We start from the raw sequence: 17862 nt of genomic DNA on the forward strand, positions 1-17862 counted from the left end.
TACCTGAAACTATCAAACTACAACCCAGAACCCCTGAATCTTGAAGATGATTGTATAAAAATGTAGCTTATGAGGGGTGACAATGTGATTGGGAAAGCCATGTGGATCACACTCCTCTTTGTCCAGCGTATGGATGGATGAGTAGAAAAATGGGGGCCACAAAAAAAAAAAAAAAAGCACCCAGTGATCTTTTTTACTTTAATTGTTCTTTTTCACTTTAATTTTTATTCTCATTACTTTTGTGTGTGTGGTAATGAAAATGCTCAAAAATTAATTTTGGTGATGGATGCACAACTATATGGTTGTACTGTGAACAACTGATTATATGCTTTGTATGACTGCATGGTATGTGAATATATCTCAATAAAATTGAATTATTAAAAAAAAAGGAATCCTTTTGGGGTATACTCTCATGGTTTTTGTTTTACAGATTAAATTTGTATGGTAAGTATTTTTAAAGGAGGGTATGCTGTGTCTTAAGTCAATAATTTCAACCACCAAGTTAAAATTTCTAACAGTTAAGAACAACACTCCATCTTTGAACAAGCAAATATTTTCTATCAAAAATGCTATTTACTATCACTTACTTAATAATGTACGTAATTGGTCTTCCCTAACATGACTGGGCTTCCTTAATGCAATGCCATGATTAGATAATCACCAAATATAAAACAGACCCTTATTAGAATTTTGCAGTTTAGTTTAACATTGGTCTGTCTTGTATCCAGTGATACATACAATTATTCCAGCTACAAATAATTCAGATGGACCTAATCATAATTCCATCTTATCTATAATGCTGCCTTATGTCATGAAAATGTTAGCGCACTATTCACAGAAACTCATGTGGAACATACAGAAGTACTTTTGTAGAGGTAGAAAGGTATCAGCACTTGGCCCTTATTATTCACAGGCAAGCTGTATATTATTCTATAAAATAATCAAACCCAAATAAAAAAGGAGAACAGACTGGCAATGTAAGTTTGCATCAACTATGGCAAAAACTGATGACCTTACTCATGTAGACAAGAAAAACACGTGAACACAGATATAGTCTAAAAGCACTATAAGGCAATGGCAGAATCCATTCCTGCTGTTTTCTCCACGTTTCCAGCATTCCCTCTGAGCAGAGGAGCAGCTAGAGCAAGTAGAGTCTGGAGGATACGAGGGAGGTCTACGGCTATGCCAGAATTCCAAAGCAAAAAGGTGATGCCAGGATTTTTTTCCTCTAGGCTGAACAAGAGCCTGAGGACAAGCAATGCCGAGCCCCCAAAGAGGATTAGAATGGTAGTTATGGGAAAGAGCTGGCCAGTGGACAGCTGTGAATGCCCAGGAAGAAAGTAAACTTGTGAGAGTGGTCTCAAATGCTATGGTGGCCTGGGGCAAAGATTTCTCTACATTGAGCCTGGGATTGAAGGGAATCAAAGAATATCCTCTTGGTACTTTGACAGTCAACTGACCACATACCTTTAAGCAAAGGCAAAATGATGTCCCTGTCACCACTCTCAGGCTTACTGCTGTTCAAAAGTAAGCCAGCAGCAGTGCTTGAGTCTTGAAGGTATAAAAAATCACATATCCTTCAATCTAACAATGTTACTCCCAGAAATCTATCCCACAAAAACAAAAGTATTGGGGCATACTCCCCTCTACCTGGGATCTGACTCCCAGGGGTGTAAATCTCCCTGGCAATGCAGGATATGACTCCTGGGGATAAATCTGGACCCAACATCATGGGATTGAGAACATCTTCTTGACCAAAGGGAGGATGCAAATTGAAACGAAATAAAGTTTCAGTGGCTGAGAGATTCCAAATGGAGTCAAGAGGTCACTCGTGGGCACTCTTATGCACTATATATAGATAACACTTTTTAGATTTTATTGCATTGGAATAGCTAGAAGTAAATACCTGAAACTATTAAATTGCAACCCAGTAGCCTTTACTCTTGAAGACATTTGTATAGCAATGTAGCTTACAAGAGCTGACAGAGCGACTGTGAAAGCCTTATGGATCACATTCCCTTTATCCAGTGTATGGATGGATGAGTAGAAAAATGGGGACAAAAAACTAAATGAAAAATAGGGTGGGGAGGTTGGATGTTCTCCTTTACTTTTATTTTTTATTCTTATTTTCACTTTTTCTGGTATAAAGAAAACTTAAAAAAATAGATTGGGGTGATGAATGCACAACTATATGATAGTACTGTGAACAACTGATTGTACACTTTGGATGACTGTATGGTATGTGAATATATCTCAATAAAACTGAATTAAAAAAAAGTACTGGGCATAACATATGTCAAAGTACCATCTGTAGTAGCAGAAGGTTAGAAACAAAAAGGGACGGTTGAATAAGCAGGTACAACCATACCACAGAATACAGTGCAATCATTAAAAAAGAATGAGTTAAATTTATACTAGCTGACACACGTATTTCCTCAATGATACAAAAAGGCATATAAGATTCCACATTCATAAAACCAGTAATAACCACTGCCCCAATATTTAAATATGTGTATGTTTAAGACTATAAAAACATGAAGAAAAAACAGAAGAATACATTTGAGGTTGTTAACACTAGGTAGAGTGGAAAGAGGAGGAGCCATATATACACAAACAAATGTGTGTGTTTGTGTAGATACAGAAGAAAGCAAGCCTGTGTTTACTGTATAAACAGTATTTACCATATAAATAGCATTTGCGATCAAGATGACCTCATTTACACATAATTATGTGTATATGTGTGTATGCATAAAGGGACTTATGAAAGGGTAGTCACCAAAACGTTAATGGTGGTGAGACTTTAGGTCATTTTTACTTATTTATATTTTCCAGTATTGTTGAGATTTTTATAATATATATGTATTATTCACATAATCAGGGAAAAAAGTTATTTTCATTGTGAAAAAAATGATTAAAAGAAAGCAATAGATAAGTGGGCAAAAAATTTACTTACCAAAAAGAAGTTTGATACCTTCTTAGCAAACCAAGAACTGCAAATTAAAGTAACACTGAAGAACCATTCTATTATCTACTAACCTAAAATAAATTCTAAAAGGTTACCATACAACACCAGCCTGGTTGTAATGAAACTAGTATGCTCACACAGTTGATCTAGGCAAATATTTTATCAACTAACATCTATTAGAAACAGGTAAATAAGGGGTAATAAGGGGTCTCTCCTGCCTGGAAAATGGTTACTGTGCTCAGTTATTAATGTTTGTATTGGTAATAATTATTTGGGAACAAAAGGAGAAAAAGATAGGCAAACAGTAATGTCTATTTCACAGGTTTTATCTATCAAGTAAGTCCTCAGCAGTTTGAATAAAAAAGGAGAAGGTCTCTTCAACTCTTGTTTCTTTCCAAAACTTGCTGCCTGTAGTAGAAAGTTGGGGCAATTTAAAATAAGCTAATGTAATTATTTTAAATGTTTAGATCTACCTTTTGAGAGAGAAGCTGCAGCTTTATTGGAACTACAAAATCAAATGAAAGGAAATAATTACTTTGCCTTCTCCATGTTCTTAATTACAATATCTAATCCTACATATTTTGATAAGTCAGATGCTATTTGATTGCTTATTCCAAATAAATGATGTCTCTGTAAGAAACTAATTTTAACAAAATTAGACTATTATTTTAATAAAATAAGACTATGAAAACAAAAGGTTGCATGCATTTTGAATAATGGTTAACTAGTCTTTATAATCTCTATTGGTCACACTTTTGACCTTGGGACATAATCTAGTCCTTTAGGTCGGGTACACTAAGAATGCTACTTAAGTGCAGCAACTAAACTATTCTCCAGTGCAATAGAAATTGGAAGAAATAACAGCTCTATCAACTTTTTAATCTGTTAATATCACCTGTCTTTATCAAGAGAAGAAGAGACGTTATTGAAATGAATAGGACTATGAGGAAAAAATTTTAGGAAGAAATGATTAACAATTTTAATTGTCCCTAATCTCTCATTCATTTTTCACTTAGCTGGTACCACATATCTAAATTACAGGGAACAAACTGTTCCTTTTATCCAAGCAGAATTCTTACTTTTATCAAGGCTCAGTTAAAAGTTTACAGAATGAATTTTTAACTGGACAACTGAGGAAAACAGAATACCACAGAATGTTGGCAAACAGGAATTCAGGTTACAGCTTCCTTAGGATACTACCTTGACTGATGCATAGCTTAGTGACCATGTGGCTCCTGACCTTTTCCTCCTGACACTTTGACCATGTTGGGGAACTCTGATTCAGAGCCTACAGTTCCTTCATTTGCCCTTTCCCTAGTATGTAAGAACTCCTGCCTTAGCACTACATTTCCTTCTATTCTATTTCCAGGGAAGGACTACAAATAGCATGCCATAAAACCATTAAATCTGGTGGCTGATGTTTTACCAATAAGCTATTGCTGTATATTGGTAGAAACATGTAATAATATTTACTATGTGCTAGAAAATTTGATTTAATTCCAACAACCCATTTCACTTTAGAAATGAGGAAATGGAAGCTAAACAAGAACAATGACTTTGTCCAAGTCATGCTTCTAGTAAGATGGAGACCAGATTCAAACACACTATGTGTGACCCTAAAGCTCTCAAGTCATACTATACCTTGAATCTGGCAAATAAATATTGCAACAGCGTCTACATCAGAGACCAATTACCTTTTTTCACTTATAATACACATATACATTATTTTCATGTTCTTGTAAGCATTTGTCTCCTTCTGGTAGAAGTGTTTACTAGCAATAAGATAAAAAGAAGCAACTGGCACAAATCATCTACAAATTAAAGACCCTGAATAACAAAACGAATTAAAATTAAAATAACAAAACAAATTAAAATTAAAGACCCTGAATAACAAGCATACAGTGCAGGAGAAAAATAAATACTTGATTTTCCAAACCCATAAATGTCGAGAAGGCCAATGAAAACAGTACAGCATTACATTTATAAAATCTTACTACAATTTATTTTTTGAGATGGTAACTTATGGAGAGCTGTAGATTTTTACTTGCAAAGTCCATTATAATCTTAGGAATGATTCACTTCAACCATATGCAAAATAGCTTTTTTACCAATGGAAAAGGAAGTGTCATATGTTCAGCTCAATTTTTAAAAAGTCACATATCCATTCCTTTTGTTTTCAATGACAGTCATCATCACGAATAATACCAGTGGATAAATATACAAAAATCTACATACATACCTGGATTGGCTCCTGCTGTTTAAAGACAGGGCCAAGTTCAGGTAGAATTAATTTGACATATTCTTCTTTGGTGCATTCTTCAGCAATCAGTAGCACATTGGGCAAAACAAAAGGGACCATGTCAGGGTTTACAAACTCTGATGTCAAACAAGGCAAAATTCTCTGCACAATGACACGCTGAAAGGCAAAAATGTTTTTATCAAATGAAAATTTATTTCAGATCTTTATAAGTATAAACGTAACAGTCTAAATTCTCCAATTCCTTTAGGTAAGGCGACCATATCATAATATGGGTGAAATTGGGACATTTTTTGAGAGTGAAATGGGGTGTTATTCCTGATTATATCAGGATAAGAGGCATAACATGAGAATGATCCAGATAAATGGGGACATGTGGACACTTTACCTTCAGGAAATGTTCCCTAATTAGTCTTCCTCCTCTTAATTCCTCCATTACTTATGATTTATTCCACACATGCAGTGTACTCTATTGTCAATTGTTGGTGTATGCATGTTAACCTTAACTACACTGTAAGGGCCTTGAAAGCAGGGAAAATATTTTATGTTTCCTCTTTATCCTCTGTAGTATCTAAGTAAAAGACGAGACAAACAGTAGGTATGTATATACCTGATAGATTAAACACTGGAGAAATTTTTGCAACCAGAAACTACTAGTTTTCAACCAGTGCCACCTTAAGCATTCACCAACATTTTTCAGACTACATTATGCTCATGTTTTAATAAGTCAGAGAGGGAGAATTAGAGGAATAGGAGAGGCTGGTGTTAATACAGAAGCATCACCTTAATTGCTGTAGATGCAGTGATCTCCACAATGACAGCTTATGGACCCCTCTTCTCACATTTAATGTCCAAGCACTACCTTTGCATAGGTAGTATCCTACTAATATTTCAAATTCCATTTAATTATTTTTAGACCATGCAAAAAAGGTCCACTAAACTTTTGGCTTCAGTGTGAAGCCTTTGATATTCATTTATGCACCAAACAGAAAAGTCATTTTTAATTTTTTAGAAGAGTAATTATTATAGTAAGTCAAAATAAACTTTAAATTCTAAAATCCTGAATAACAAACATACAGTGCAGGAAGAAACTGATCAACAACAAACCTTGGGCAATTTTGGTAGAACTTTTGGCAGTCCTTTAAAAAACTGTGATTTCTGAAGATTATCTCTTTGGAACAAGGTATCAAAATACTGCAGTGTTACTGCACCAACATCATCAAAGAAGGGAATCTAAAAGTAGGGAAATAAAATTATTTTTGATAAATTAAGTTTAAAGTACTTCTCATATTTGAAACTGCCAGAATTTGGTAAGAAAAAAAAAAAACTTTTAGCAAAATGCTAAAGACCACTTTAATTGAAACTCAACTATAAAAATCAGAATTAAGAAAGTAATAAATTATTTTTCTTTTCAAGTTCAACTCTTCAGAATCAGTACCTGTGGGTTAGGTGGGGTGAGCAGTAACATTTTCTTTAAGTAACTACTAAAATATTGAAAGATTAAGTAAAATAACTTGAGGGCATAAAGAGTACCATTTACCTATTAAAAATTCATGCTTAAATGAGTGAATTAGAGGGCTATGAATTCTACGGAGTCCAGAAACTTCTGTACACCTAGTCATGTTGTTTATTTAAAATCTTAAATTTATATCATAGCAATTACATTCACAAATTATTTAGCTATCATTATTACTAGAAGAACTTGAAAATATAGTATATTCAAGATTATAGACATTATCTGGGAACTATATATCTGACTAAATCTTGTTCTCAAAGCATTTATCTATTCATCTTTGGCCCCTCCACATAAGGCAGAAATTTGTGTGTACTCACCTTTGTCATTTGGTCTGCATCTGGTCTTACAGTTGGAGTTACATTTAACAGTAGTTTTACATGTTCACGGACTTCCTCAGGTATATTTGTCAGAGAACTAGATCCTAAACGACTCAACTATTCAAAAAAGTGATAATATTATATATGAAAATAAAATATTCAATATATATGCATTTATATTATCAGTCTATTTAAGAATCCTTTTTGAAACATACTCAAAAATATCTGTTTAGATTGAACAAATTGCTAATTCTACTATGGTAAGAGAATTTAAATATCTAAAATATTACCTTTAATACCTGAAATTGTTCCTATTCCTAAAATAAAATGCCCAGTATTTTAGAACCTTATTTTAATAGCATTCTAGTAAATGCCATAAGTTATAGTAACAAACTGTACCTAGTATAGTCCTATTTATAGAATGACATCTATTGCATTAATTACATGCAAACTTAAAATATGAGACACTCATCTAATTTTAGAGAATATTCTGAACACATTTTAGGAAAAAAAGTCAAAATAATACAAGTAAATATTTATAGGCAAATACCTGATCCAACTGCCTACTAAAACTCTTGTAAATATCTTGCTTGTTGACTTCAAACATAGGTTTCCCTTTATTAAATACAGCATACATAATAGTTCCTAAAGAGTACATATCACTGGCTGTTTCACAGCTCACAGAAAGTATGTATTCAGGAGCCAAATATTCAGGATTTGGAAGACACAACGACGGTAAATTTGGGTCCCATTCTTTACAGGGAAACTTAGGCTACAACAAGAGGGAATAGAGATTACAAAGATTAAATATTTCAATTTAAAGCAAGCCACTCTCAAGCAGTAACAATCTATCCTTAAATTCACACTCAGTCATGCAAATAAAAATGCCACCACTACCTTCAATTCTAAAATTCCCAAATCCCCAAATCTGTAGAGTGCATGAAATAAATTGAGAGATAAGAATAAGAACTCTTATAATTGAGATAACTGGGGCTCCCTTTCTTCCAGAAAAGAAATCATCACTATAAAGTTGTGGTATGAATACAGAAAAGATTGGCCTACTATGTCTTGTGATACACAGGCTTCAAGTTTTATGGGCTCAGATAGTGGTTTGAAACCTTGTCCTCCCACTAATTAACCATGTGATTGAGTTAATAGGTCAAAATGATGTTGTAAGGATTAAACAAATTTGTACAGGGCAGACATAGCATAGTGTCTGACCTATAATATGTACTCAACCAATTTAAATTCTTTTTGCTTCCCTTAAAAATGGCTGCTTAAATTACAAATTTATCTTAAGTCAAATTCTAGTCCTTTTAAGAACCACATATAGCAAAACCTGAAATACAACAAAAGGTGCCATATCACAAAGGGTCTTCTATGCCATAAGGAACCAATTAACACAAAAAGTAATTGATCTAATGCAATGTTTCAATCGCTAACAAAACAGGTGCTTTGGTACCAGAAAGACTGGGTTCAAATCCTGGCTCTATCATTACCACTTGCTAAACACAGGCAGGTTATTTTAATCTATGAGCCTAAATTACTCATGTGTATTATTCCTATACCTGAGTTGTGATAATTAATACATGAAAAGTATTTAGAAAAGGGCTTCAATAAATGCTAGGTATTATCATTGTTATTGTTATTATTATACCCCCTTAAGAGTCTGTGGTCCAATAAGTTGGGGAAACACTGCTAGAGAATCACCATGTGTGGTGGTAGCATATTTGATGTTCTGAGAAAAAACAAAACAAAACTATTAAACCCAAAGGTTCTCAAAATAATTTAACTCTGATATCTTTTTCTCAAGTAACATTAATTACTGTAGAATAATGAGCTGAGGAATACTCAGCAGAAGCCAGGTCCAATGAATGACAGAAATTTTCTATAAAAAGTGCATTTTCCACCTAGCCTACTTCTACACATTCATTAGGCATAAAAATTCTCTAGACTATTCCAGATGTAATAACAAATTTCCAGAGCAATAAAAAAATTGCATTACCTCTTGTTCAGAAGGATTGGTAGATGATATACAAAAATCAAAGCCCATTATTTTCCAGGCTCCACTTTTATTCAAAATTATATTTTCAGGAGTAATATTTCCATGAACCATTTTCACACTGCTATGCAAAAATGACAATCCTTCAGAAACCTGTAAATTGAAAAAAAAAAAAACACCTTTTTACATTAAATAAAGCTTTCACTTACAATAATAAAATGTTTTATGAAAATTACAATTATTATTGCTGCTTCTCCCAATAAAAGTTTTGCATGTCAGCTAACAATCAAATTTCATCATAAATGCAAAAGTATGGATAATATCAATTGCCAGGATAATCTAAGCATTAGTGGGGGAAGAAAAAACACTTACGAACTCAGAGAACAACTATTTATTAAGTTCCTTTATGCACATACACAAAAGAAAAAACTGTATAAAAGCAGCCTTTGCTGTCCAAGTTTATTCAGTTCCAGAGTCTGAAAAATGAGGCAATCTCTGGTTCCAGAGTAAGTGAATATCAAAGGATACATTTATCTCTTTGATTACAATTCGTAATATTTTTATTCGGTTCTTCTGAATAGCATTGTACTCAGTTTTCAAATATTCAACTGCTCTTCTCTAATTCTCACACTAGATTAATACTTTTATATCTGGATTAATTTTTATATCTGTGCCTGATATTACCATAGATTTGTTAACCAAAAATGAAAGTTGGATCTCTGTTTCCAGGAAGAACTAGACTGGCAAACTGATCATCCCTGACTTCTAGAATACTGTTCTCCCTGGTTTTCTCCCAACTCAACTGCTCACTGCTCTTCAGTCTATTTTGCTGGCTCTTCCTAATTTCCCCAATTTCCTGGACTCAATGCTTGGACCTCTGCAATTTTTTATCTACTCTCACTATCTCAGTATTCCCATGGCTTTAAATGCCATCAGCATGGTAACTACTCCCAAATATTTCCAGGCTAGGCCTCTGTTCAACAGTCCATATTTGACTATGTGATTGCCTTCTTAATATCTTTCCACTTGAATGTCTTATTAGAATCTCAATATTTGGAGTCCAAAACTGAGCTTCCCCTACAATTCAATTCTCTCTTCTTGTAATCTTCCCCATTTCAGTTAACAGCCATTCCATTTTTCCAATGGCTTAGGGCAAAAATCTTTGCATTATCCTGCATTTCTCTTTTTTTTATTTTTTATAACATATAGCACATCCATTTGCAAATCCTGACACCTCTACCCTCAAAATATCCTTAGAATGTGATCACATCATACCATCTTACCTATGCTGGACTACGTCATCATAATGCCTGGACTGTTTCACTGTAGCAGTCACCTACCTCTCATCTCTTTGCTTCTGCTCTTGCCCTTCTACATAGTTTAGTATTCAATTCAGCAGCTAGAGTGAGTCTGTTAAGAAGGTAACCCAGATCATGTCACTTCCCTGATCAAAATCCTCCAAAGGCTTCCCCTTTCTCTCATAGTGTTTCTCCAGCTTTCAAGGTCTAGCAAGACACGGTCCCTTATTATCTTTTCAACTTTTTCTCCTATTATTCATCTTCTTGCTCACTCCCCTCCACTACACTAGGATTTCACGATTCCTTGAACATGCCAGTACAATAGGTTCTCAGGGACTTTGAACTTGCTGTTTTTTCTGCCTAGATCATTCTTTCCCTAGATATCTATATGGATTACTTCTTTGCCTTCTTCAAGGTCTTTACTTAAAAGTCTCCTTTTAAATGAGATCTTTCCTAACCATCCATTTAAAACTGCAAGTCTTCTTTCCCCCAACCCAAACTGATTGTCCCTCTTCATTTCCCTCCTTTTTAAATTTATTATGCTTAACACAATGTAATATATATTTACTTATTCACTTATTGTCTATCTTCTCCCATGAGAATATAAGTTCCATAGGACAGAGATTTTTGTCTGTTTTGTTCACTGCAGCACCCAGAACTGTGGCAGACATATAGGTGTTCAATACTTATTTCCTTAATGAACAAATATGAGAATGAATTCTACAGTTTGATCAAAAAATAGAATCACATATAATTTCATATACATATGAAAAATATATATCTATGAAAAAAAATTACCTGCTTACAGATTTCAATACGAAGCCAAGTCAGCATCAAAGAGCGTAAAGAGTGCTATGTTAGAAGGGATCTGGGTTCCTGTCACCACTTCATCACTTACTAGCCTTGCAATAGAGCAAGTTACTGAATCTGTATAGGATTCACCTAGTTGGTGAATATTTCAAATGATGCTATGTTCACTTCTTAATGAATGTGGAAATCATATATATCACTCCCAACCTCCAGCCTCACAGTCAGCCATCAGGGACTATTCACCTCTACATTATTTCACACTGTATCTTTTAGTCCTTTCTATGATTTTTGACGGGCACTTTTTTTCATATCAGTAATTATTATCTATATGCAAGCACTATGCTAAGCTTTATACATTTACTCTTTTGATTCTGAAAATAACCCCATGTAGTACAGATAATCTGCCATATAGTTTCCCTACCCAAAAATCCTATTCTTCCAGAGTGACAGCTCTGAAATGCACATCAGATCAGACCATTTTTCCTTCTTAAATTCCTTCAATACTCCCTGTTTCCTACTGTCCAGTTTCATTTTTTCCAAATCTGTGAGATGCAATCTACTGTTTTTAATTGCCTCAATATTTAATCACCAGTGACTAGAATAGTAAGTAAATATTAGAGGGTTGATATTTTTCAAATAATGAAAGTTCTTCTCCAGTTCTAACACATTTGTACCCATGAAACTCAAGTAAAATTTACATTAAAAAAAACACTTATACCCCAAATATAATGCATCAGAGATGCAGTTTTTTTTACATCTAGATAAGTGTTCATAACTTTACAAGAGAAAAAAAAAACTTATTGCATGTTTACTGTGTATTTCAGGCACTAATTTGGTAGGTACTTCACAAAATTATCTCTGTTAACCTTTGGAACCATTTTATAGTGGGGGGGGGGGGGCTTCAGATGCTAATTAACTTACTTAAGGTCCCAAAAGACAGGCAGAGATGTAACTAATTCCAAGCTCTCTTTCCACTACACAACTAAACTCAGGCCAGATATCCAACATATTATATTCCCTGAATTGACAAGACACACACATATACCCCCTACCCAAGCAATATTCAAATCCAAACTAGACATAAAAGTACCAGAGTACTTTTTATAAGCTCTCAAATCAGTCACAGGCAACTAAAACCAAAGGCCCACAATATATGCAAAATAATGAAAATGGAAAGGAATAACAGTAATTCAAAGACTAAAGAATTACAAAATTTGGGTTACCTGCCAATCATTGAAGAGGCTCAGAAATTGAGCATAACTTCAGGTACTTACAGGATTAGGGAGACAAAAATTAAGAGTTCAGAGTCCACCAAAGAAGAGAGTCTCTAGTAAATTCCCCGGCTTTGAGTTAGGACCCTAGAAGGTAGTCTGAGAATAAGGATAAAAAAGAAACAAGTTCAGCCCTCACAGGACTGAAGCACAACCTCAAATCATCTCAATTCTTAATGGAATTGAGGAAATCCTTGGTTGCTAGGGCCCCTGCTATCTGTCAAAACAAATGTAAATCATTTCTGGATAAGGATACTATCATCTAGGCCTCCAATTATCTTTGCAATTTTTTCATGCACACTGTCCAAGAAATCATTAGATAAGTTTAAAAACAGATAGCTAAAGAGATTACTGATCTGGAACATAGACCAGAAGAAGATAGTCAAAATGAAGCATAGAGAGAAGATGGGAAATGGAGAAAATAGTATTAGAGAAACAGAAAACATAATGAAAAAGATTACTATATGTTACCGTCATGCCTGAGTGGAGGATAGAGAGAATAAGGCAAGAAATATTTGAAAAGATAATGGCTGAGAATTTTCTAAAACTGTTATAAGATAGCAAGTCAAATTCAAGCAGGATAATAAAAAAAAAAAAACAAAAAAAAAACAAAAAACTAGCTACCTAAGTAAAACTGCTGAAAATCTAAAAACAAAGAGAAACTCTTACATGCAGCCAGCAAAAAAAAATTGTTACCTTTAAAGGAGCAATAACTAAACTGTCACCTGATAGGTGAAGAAAAACAATTGAAATCAGATGACAACATAATGATATTTTCAAAATGCTGAAAGAAAATAACTTCCAACTAAAACTTTTATACCTAGTAAAAAATATCTTTCAAAAATGAAAGCGAAATGGAGACTTTCCGGCAAAGAAAAAGAAAATTAATCCTCAATAGATCAGCACTAAAGGACATCTTAAAGGGTATTCGTAAAATAACAACAAGCATGAAATAATAATAATAATGATGATAGGCTGGGAATAGGGGGAAAAAACACCCATACGTAAACTACGGACAATAGTACTACTTTAATGTTCTTTCATCAATTGTAACAAATGTAAGTACTATTTAAAAAATAGTAGAATTACAAACAAAGTATTATCATCCAATTGTAAAAAATTTTCCACACCAATGCAAGGGTTGGTAGCGGATGACGTACGGAATCCTGTATTTTTTCATGATTGTTCTGTAAACCCACAATTTCTCTCACAAAATATTTTAAAGAAAGAAAAAAAAAAAGTATTTGTCAGGAAGGAAAATGGTTCCAAACAGGTATGCTTGTAGATAAAGAAATGAAAAAATGAAAGAATAATTGTGTAGGTAAATACGATTACCAACCGAATAAATGACTCCTGAACTTTATGCCAAAAGCATGGGCAACAAAAGAAAAAATAAATTGGAATTCGTCAAAATTAAAAAGTTTTGTAAATCACAGGACATTATCAAGAAAGTGAAAAGACAATCTACAGAATGGGAGAATTGGAAACCATATATATGGTAAGAGTTTAATATATAGAGCATTAAAAACCTTGTACAACTCAAGAACAAAGCGACAGATAATCCAATTAACAAATGGGCAGAGAACTTGAATAGACATTTCTTCATAGAAAAGATACAAATGGTCAATAAGCACATGAAAAGATGCTTGACATCATTAGGCATCAGAGAAATGCAAATCAAAACCACAATGAGATACCATTTCCTATCAACCAGAATGGCTATTACTGAAAAAACAAACAAACAAACAAAAACAGAAAATAATTGTTGGTGAAGTTGTGGAGAAAAAGGAAACTTGTGCATTGCTAGTGGAATGGTAAAGCCACTGTAGAAAACAGTTTGGCAGTTCCTCAGAAAGTTAAACACAGAATTACCATATAACCCAACAATCCCACTTCTCAGTATACACACAAATGAATTTTGAAGGCAGGGACTCAAACAAATATCTGCACAACAATGTTCATAGTGGCATTATGCACAACACCCAAAAGGTGGAAGCAATCAAAGTGTCTATCAATGAATGGGTAAATAAAAAGTGGTATATATATTCAGTGGAATAGTATTCATTTCATAAGAAGGAATGAAGTTCTGATACATGCGACAACATGGATGAACCTCAAAAACATTATGTTGAGTGAAATAAGCCAGACACAAAAGGGCAAATATTGTATGAATTTACTTACTCGAAATAATTAGAACATGCAAATTCATGGAGTCTGAAATTTGAATACAGGCTACCAGAGCAGGGGTTGCGGGCTTATATTTGGTACAAAGGTTCTATTTGGGATATGGAAAAGTTTTGATAATGGGTAGTACTGATGGTAGTACAATATTTTGAATGTAATCAACACCACTGAATTACATAATTGCACAGTTGAAAGTGGATAAAATGGGAAATTTTAGGTTGTATGCATGATTCCAGAATAAAAATTGAAAAAAAAAAACAAAAAAAAAAACAACACAGAACTGTGCAACACAAAGAATGAAACTTAAGGTAAACTATGGACTCTAATTAATAATAATTCTGGTGTATCCACTGTAAAAAATGCACCACACTAATGCAAAATGATCATAACAGAGAAAACTGTATGTGCAAAGTGGGGAGATATAAGACAATGCTGTAATTTCTGCAGGATTTTTCTGTAAACCTACAACTGCTCTAAAAATTTAAAAAACAAATGCCTACTGACTATAAAACAGCTAATAACAATAATAATATTATTATGTACATAAAGAGAAGTTACATAACAACAGCATAAAAGTCAGGGGGGTAAATAAGATATAAGTGTACTAAAATCCTTACAGATATGAAAAGCAATAAAAGTATATTCAACTTTGATAAGTCAAAGATAGATGTTATAGAACAGGTGGCTCATGGACGCCACCTGCTGGTTAGTTAGTTAAAGTGCACTCCACGAAGCTGTACATCTGATAAATTAGAGATAAGGACTTCAATTGGTCTACAAATCCTAAAAGAACCCTATCAAGTTCAGCAAATGCCACGAGGCCAAAAACAACAGAAAATTAGAAAGCATATGAAAAAACCAGACGATATGGATAACCAAAGCCAAAGCACCCAAATCAAAAGACCAGAAGAGACACAGCACCTAGAGCAGCTACTCAAAGAACTAAAGATGAACAATGAGACCATAGTACGGGAGATAAAGGAAATCAAGAAGACCCTAGAAGAGCATAAAGAAGACATTGCAAGACTAAATAAAAAAATGGATGATCTTATGGAAATTACAGAAACTGTTGACCAAATTAAAAAGATTCTGGACACTCATAGTACAAGACTAGAGGAAGCTGAACAACGAATCAGTGACCTCGAAGATGACAGAATGGAAAATGAAAGCATAAAAGAAAGAATGGGGAAAAAAATTGAAAAAATCGAAATGGACCTCAGGGATATGATAGATAATATGAAACGTCCAAATATAAGACTCATTGGTGTCCCAGAAGGGGAAGAAAAGGGTAAAGGTCTAGGAAGAGTATTCAAAGAAATTGTTGGGGAAAACTTCCCAAATCTTCTAAACAACATAAATACACAAATCATAAATGCTCAGCGAACTCCAAATAGAATAAATCCAAATAAACCCACTCCGAGACACATACTGATCACACTATCAAACACAGAAGAGAAGGAACAAGTTCTGAAAGCAGCAAGAGAAAAGCAATTCACCACATACAAAGGAAACAGCATAAGACTAAGTAGTGACTACTCAGCAGCCACCATGGAGGCAAGAAGGCAGTGGCACGATATATTTAAAATTCTGAGTGAGAAAAATTTCCAGCCAAGAATACTTTATCCAGCAAAGCTCTCCTTCAAATTTGAGGGAGAGCTTAAATTTTTCACAGACAAACAAATGCTGAGAGAATTTGCTAACAAGAGACCTGCCCTACTGGAGATACTCAAGGGAGCCCTACAGACAGAGAAACAAAGAAAGGACAGAGAGACTTGGAGAAAGGTTCAGTACTAAAGAGATTCGGTATGGGTACAATAAAGGATATTAATAGACAGAGGGGAAAAATATGACAAACATAAACCAAAGGATAAGATGGCTAATTCAAGAAATGCCTTCACGGTTATAACGTTGAATGTAAATGGATTAAACTCCCCAATTAAAAGATATAGATTCGCAGAATGGATCAAAAAAAAATGAAAGATCAATATGTTGCATACAAGAGACTCATCTTAGACACAGGGACACAAAGAAACTGAAAGTGAAAGGATGGAAAAAAATATTTCATGCAAGCTACAGCCAAAAGAAAGCAGGTGTAGCAATATTAATCTCAGATAAAATAGACTTCAAATGCAGGGATGTTTTGAGAGACAAAGAAGGCCACTACATACTAATAAAAGGGGCAATTCAGCAAGAAGAAATAACAATCGTAAATGTCTATGCACCCAATCAAGGTGCCACAAAATACATGAGAGAAACACTGGCAAAACTAAAGGAAGCAATTGATGTTTCCACAATAATTGTGGGAGACTTCAACACATCACTCTCTCCTATAGATAGATCAACCAAACAGAAGACCAATAAGAAAATTGAAAACCTAAACAATCTGATAAATGAATTAGATTTAACAGACATATACAGGACATTACATCCCAAATCACCAGGATACACATACTTTTCTAGTGCTCATGGAACTTTCTCCAGAATAGATCATATGCTGGGACATAAAACAAGCCTCAATAAATTTAAAAAGATTGAAATTATTCAAAGCACATTCTCTGACCACAATGGAATACAATTAGAAGTCAATAACCATCAGAGACTTAGAAAATTCACAAATACCTGGAGGTTAAACAACACACTCCTAAACAATCAGTGGGTTAAAGAAGAAATAGCAAGAGAAATTGCTAAATATATAGAGACGAATGAAAATGAGAACACAACATACCAAAACCTATGGGATGCAGCAAAAGCAGTGCTGAGGGGGAAATTTATAGCACTAAATGCATATATTAAAAAGGAAGAAAGAGCCAAAATCAAAGAACTAATGGATCAACTGAAGAAGCTAGAAAATGAACAGCAAACCAATCCTAAACCAAGTAGAAGAAAAGAAATAACAAGGATTAAAGCAGAAATAAATGACATAGAGAACAAAAAAACAATAGAGAGGATAAATATCACCAAAAGTTGGTTCTTTGAGAAGATCAACAAGATTGACAAGCCCCTAGCTAGACTGACAAAATCAAAAAGAGGGAAGACCCATATAAACAAAATAATGAATGAAAAAGGTGACATAACTGCAGATCCTGAAGAAATTAAAAAAATTATAAGAGGATACTATGAACAACAGTATGGCAACAAACTGGATAATGTAGAGGAAATGGACAATTTCCTGGAAACATATGAACAACCTAGACTGACCAGAGAAGAAATAGAAGACCTCAAGCAACCCATCACAAGCAAAG

General features: G+C 34.0%; 1 protein-coding gene across 4 annotated transcripts in view; it reads right to left on the reverse strand.

Moving 5' to 3' along the window:
- The window catches only part of SCYL2 (SCY1 like pseudokinase 2), a 119674-nt gene that overhangs the window by 47020 nt on the left and 54792 nt on the right, over positions 1–17862 (reverse strand). For all 4 annotated transcript variants that reach the window (XM_037845763.1, XM_037845762.1, XM_037845761.1 and 1 more), the window contains exons 5-9: positions 9061–9210; positions 7606–7827; positions 7056–7172; positions 6330–6455; positions 5205–5381 (exon numbers count right to left, since the gene is read on the reverse strand). In XM_037845763.1, coding sequence (XP_037701691.1) covers positions 5205–5381; positions 6330–6455; positions 7056–7172; positions 7606–7827; positions 9061–9210 — 792 coding nt within the window. The remainder of the gene's footprint in view (positions 1–5204; positions 5382–6329; positions 6456–7055; positions 7173–7605; positions 7828–9060; positions 9211–17862) is intronic.

This window comes from Choloepus didactylus, chromosome 8, assembly GCF_015220235.1.
Source record: "Choloepus didactylus isolate mChoDid1 chromosome 8, mChoDid1.pri, whole genome shotgun sequence".
NCBI lineage: Eukaryota > Metazoa > Chordata > Mammalia > Pilosa > Megalonychidae > Choloepus > Choloepus didactylus.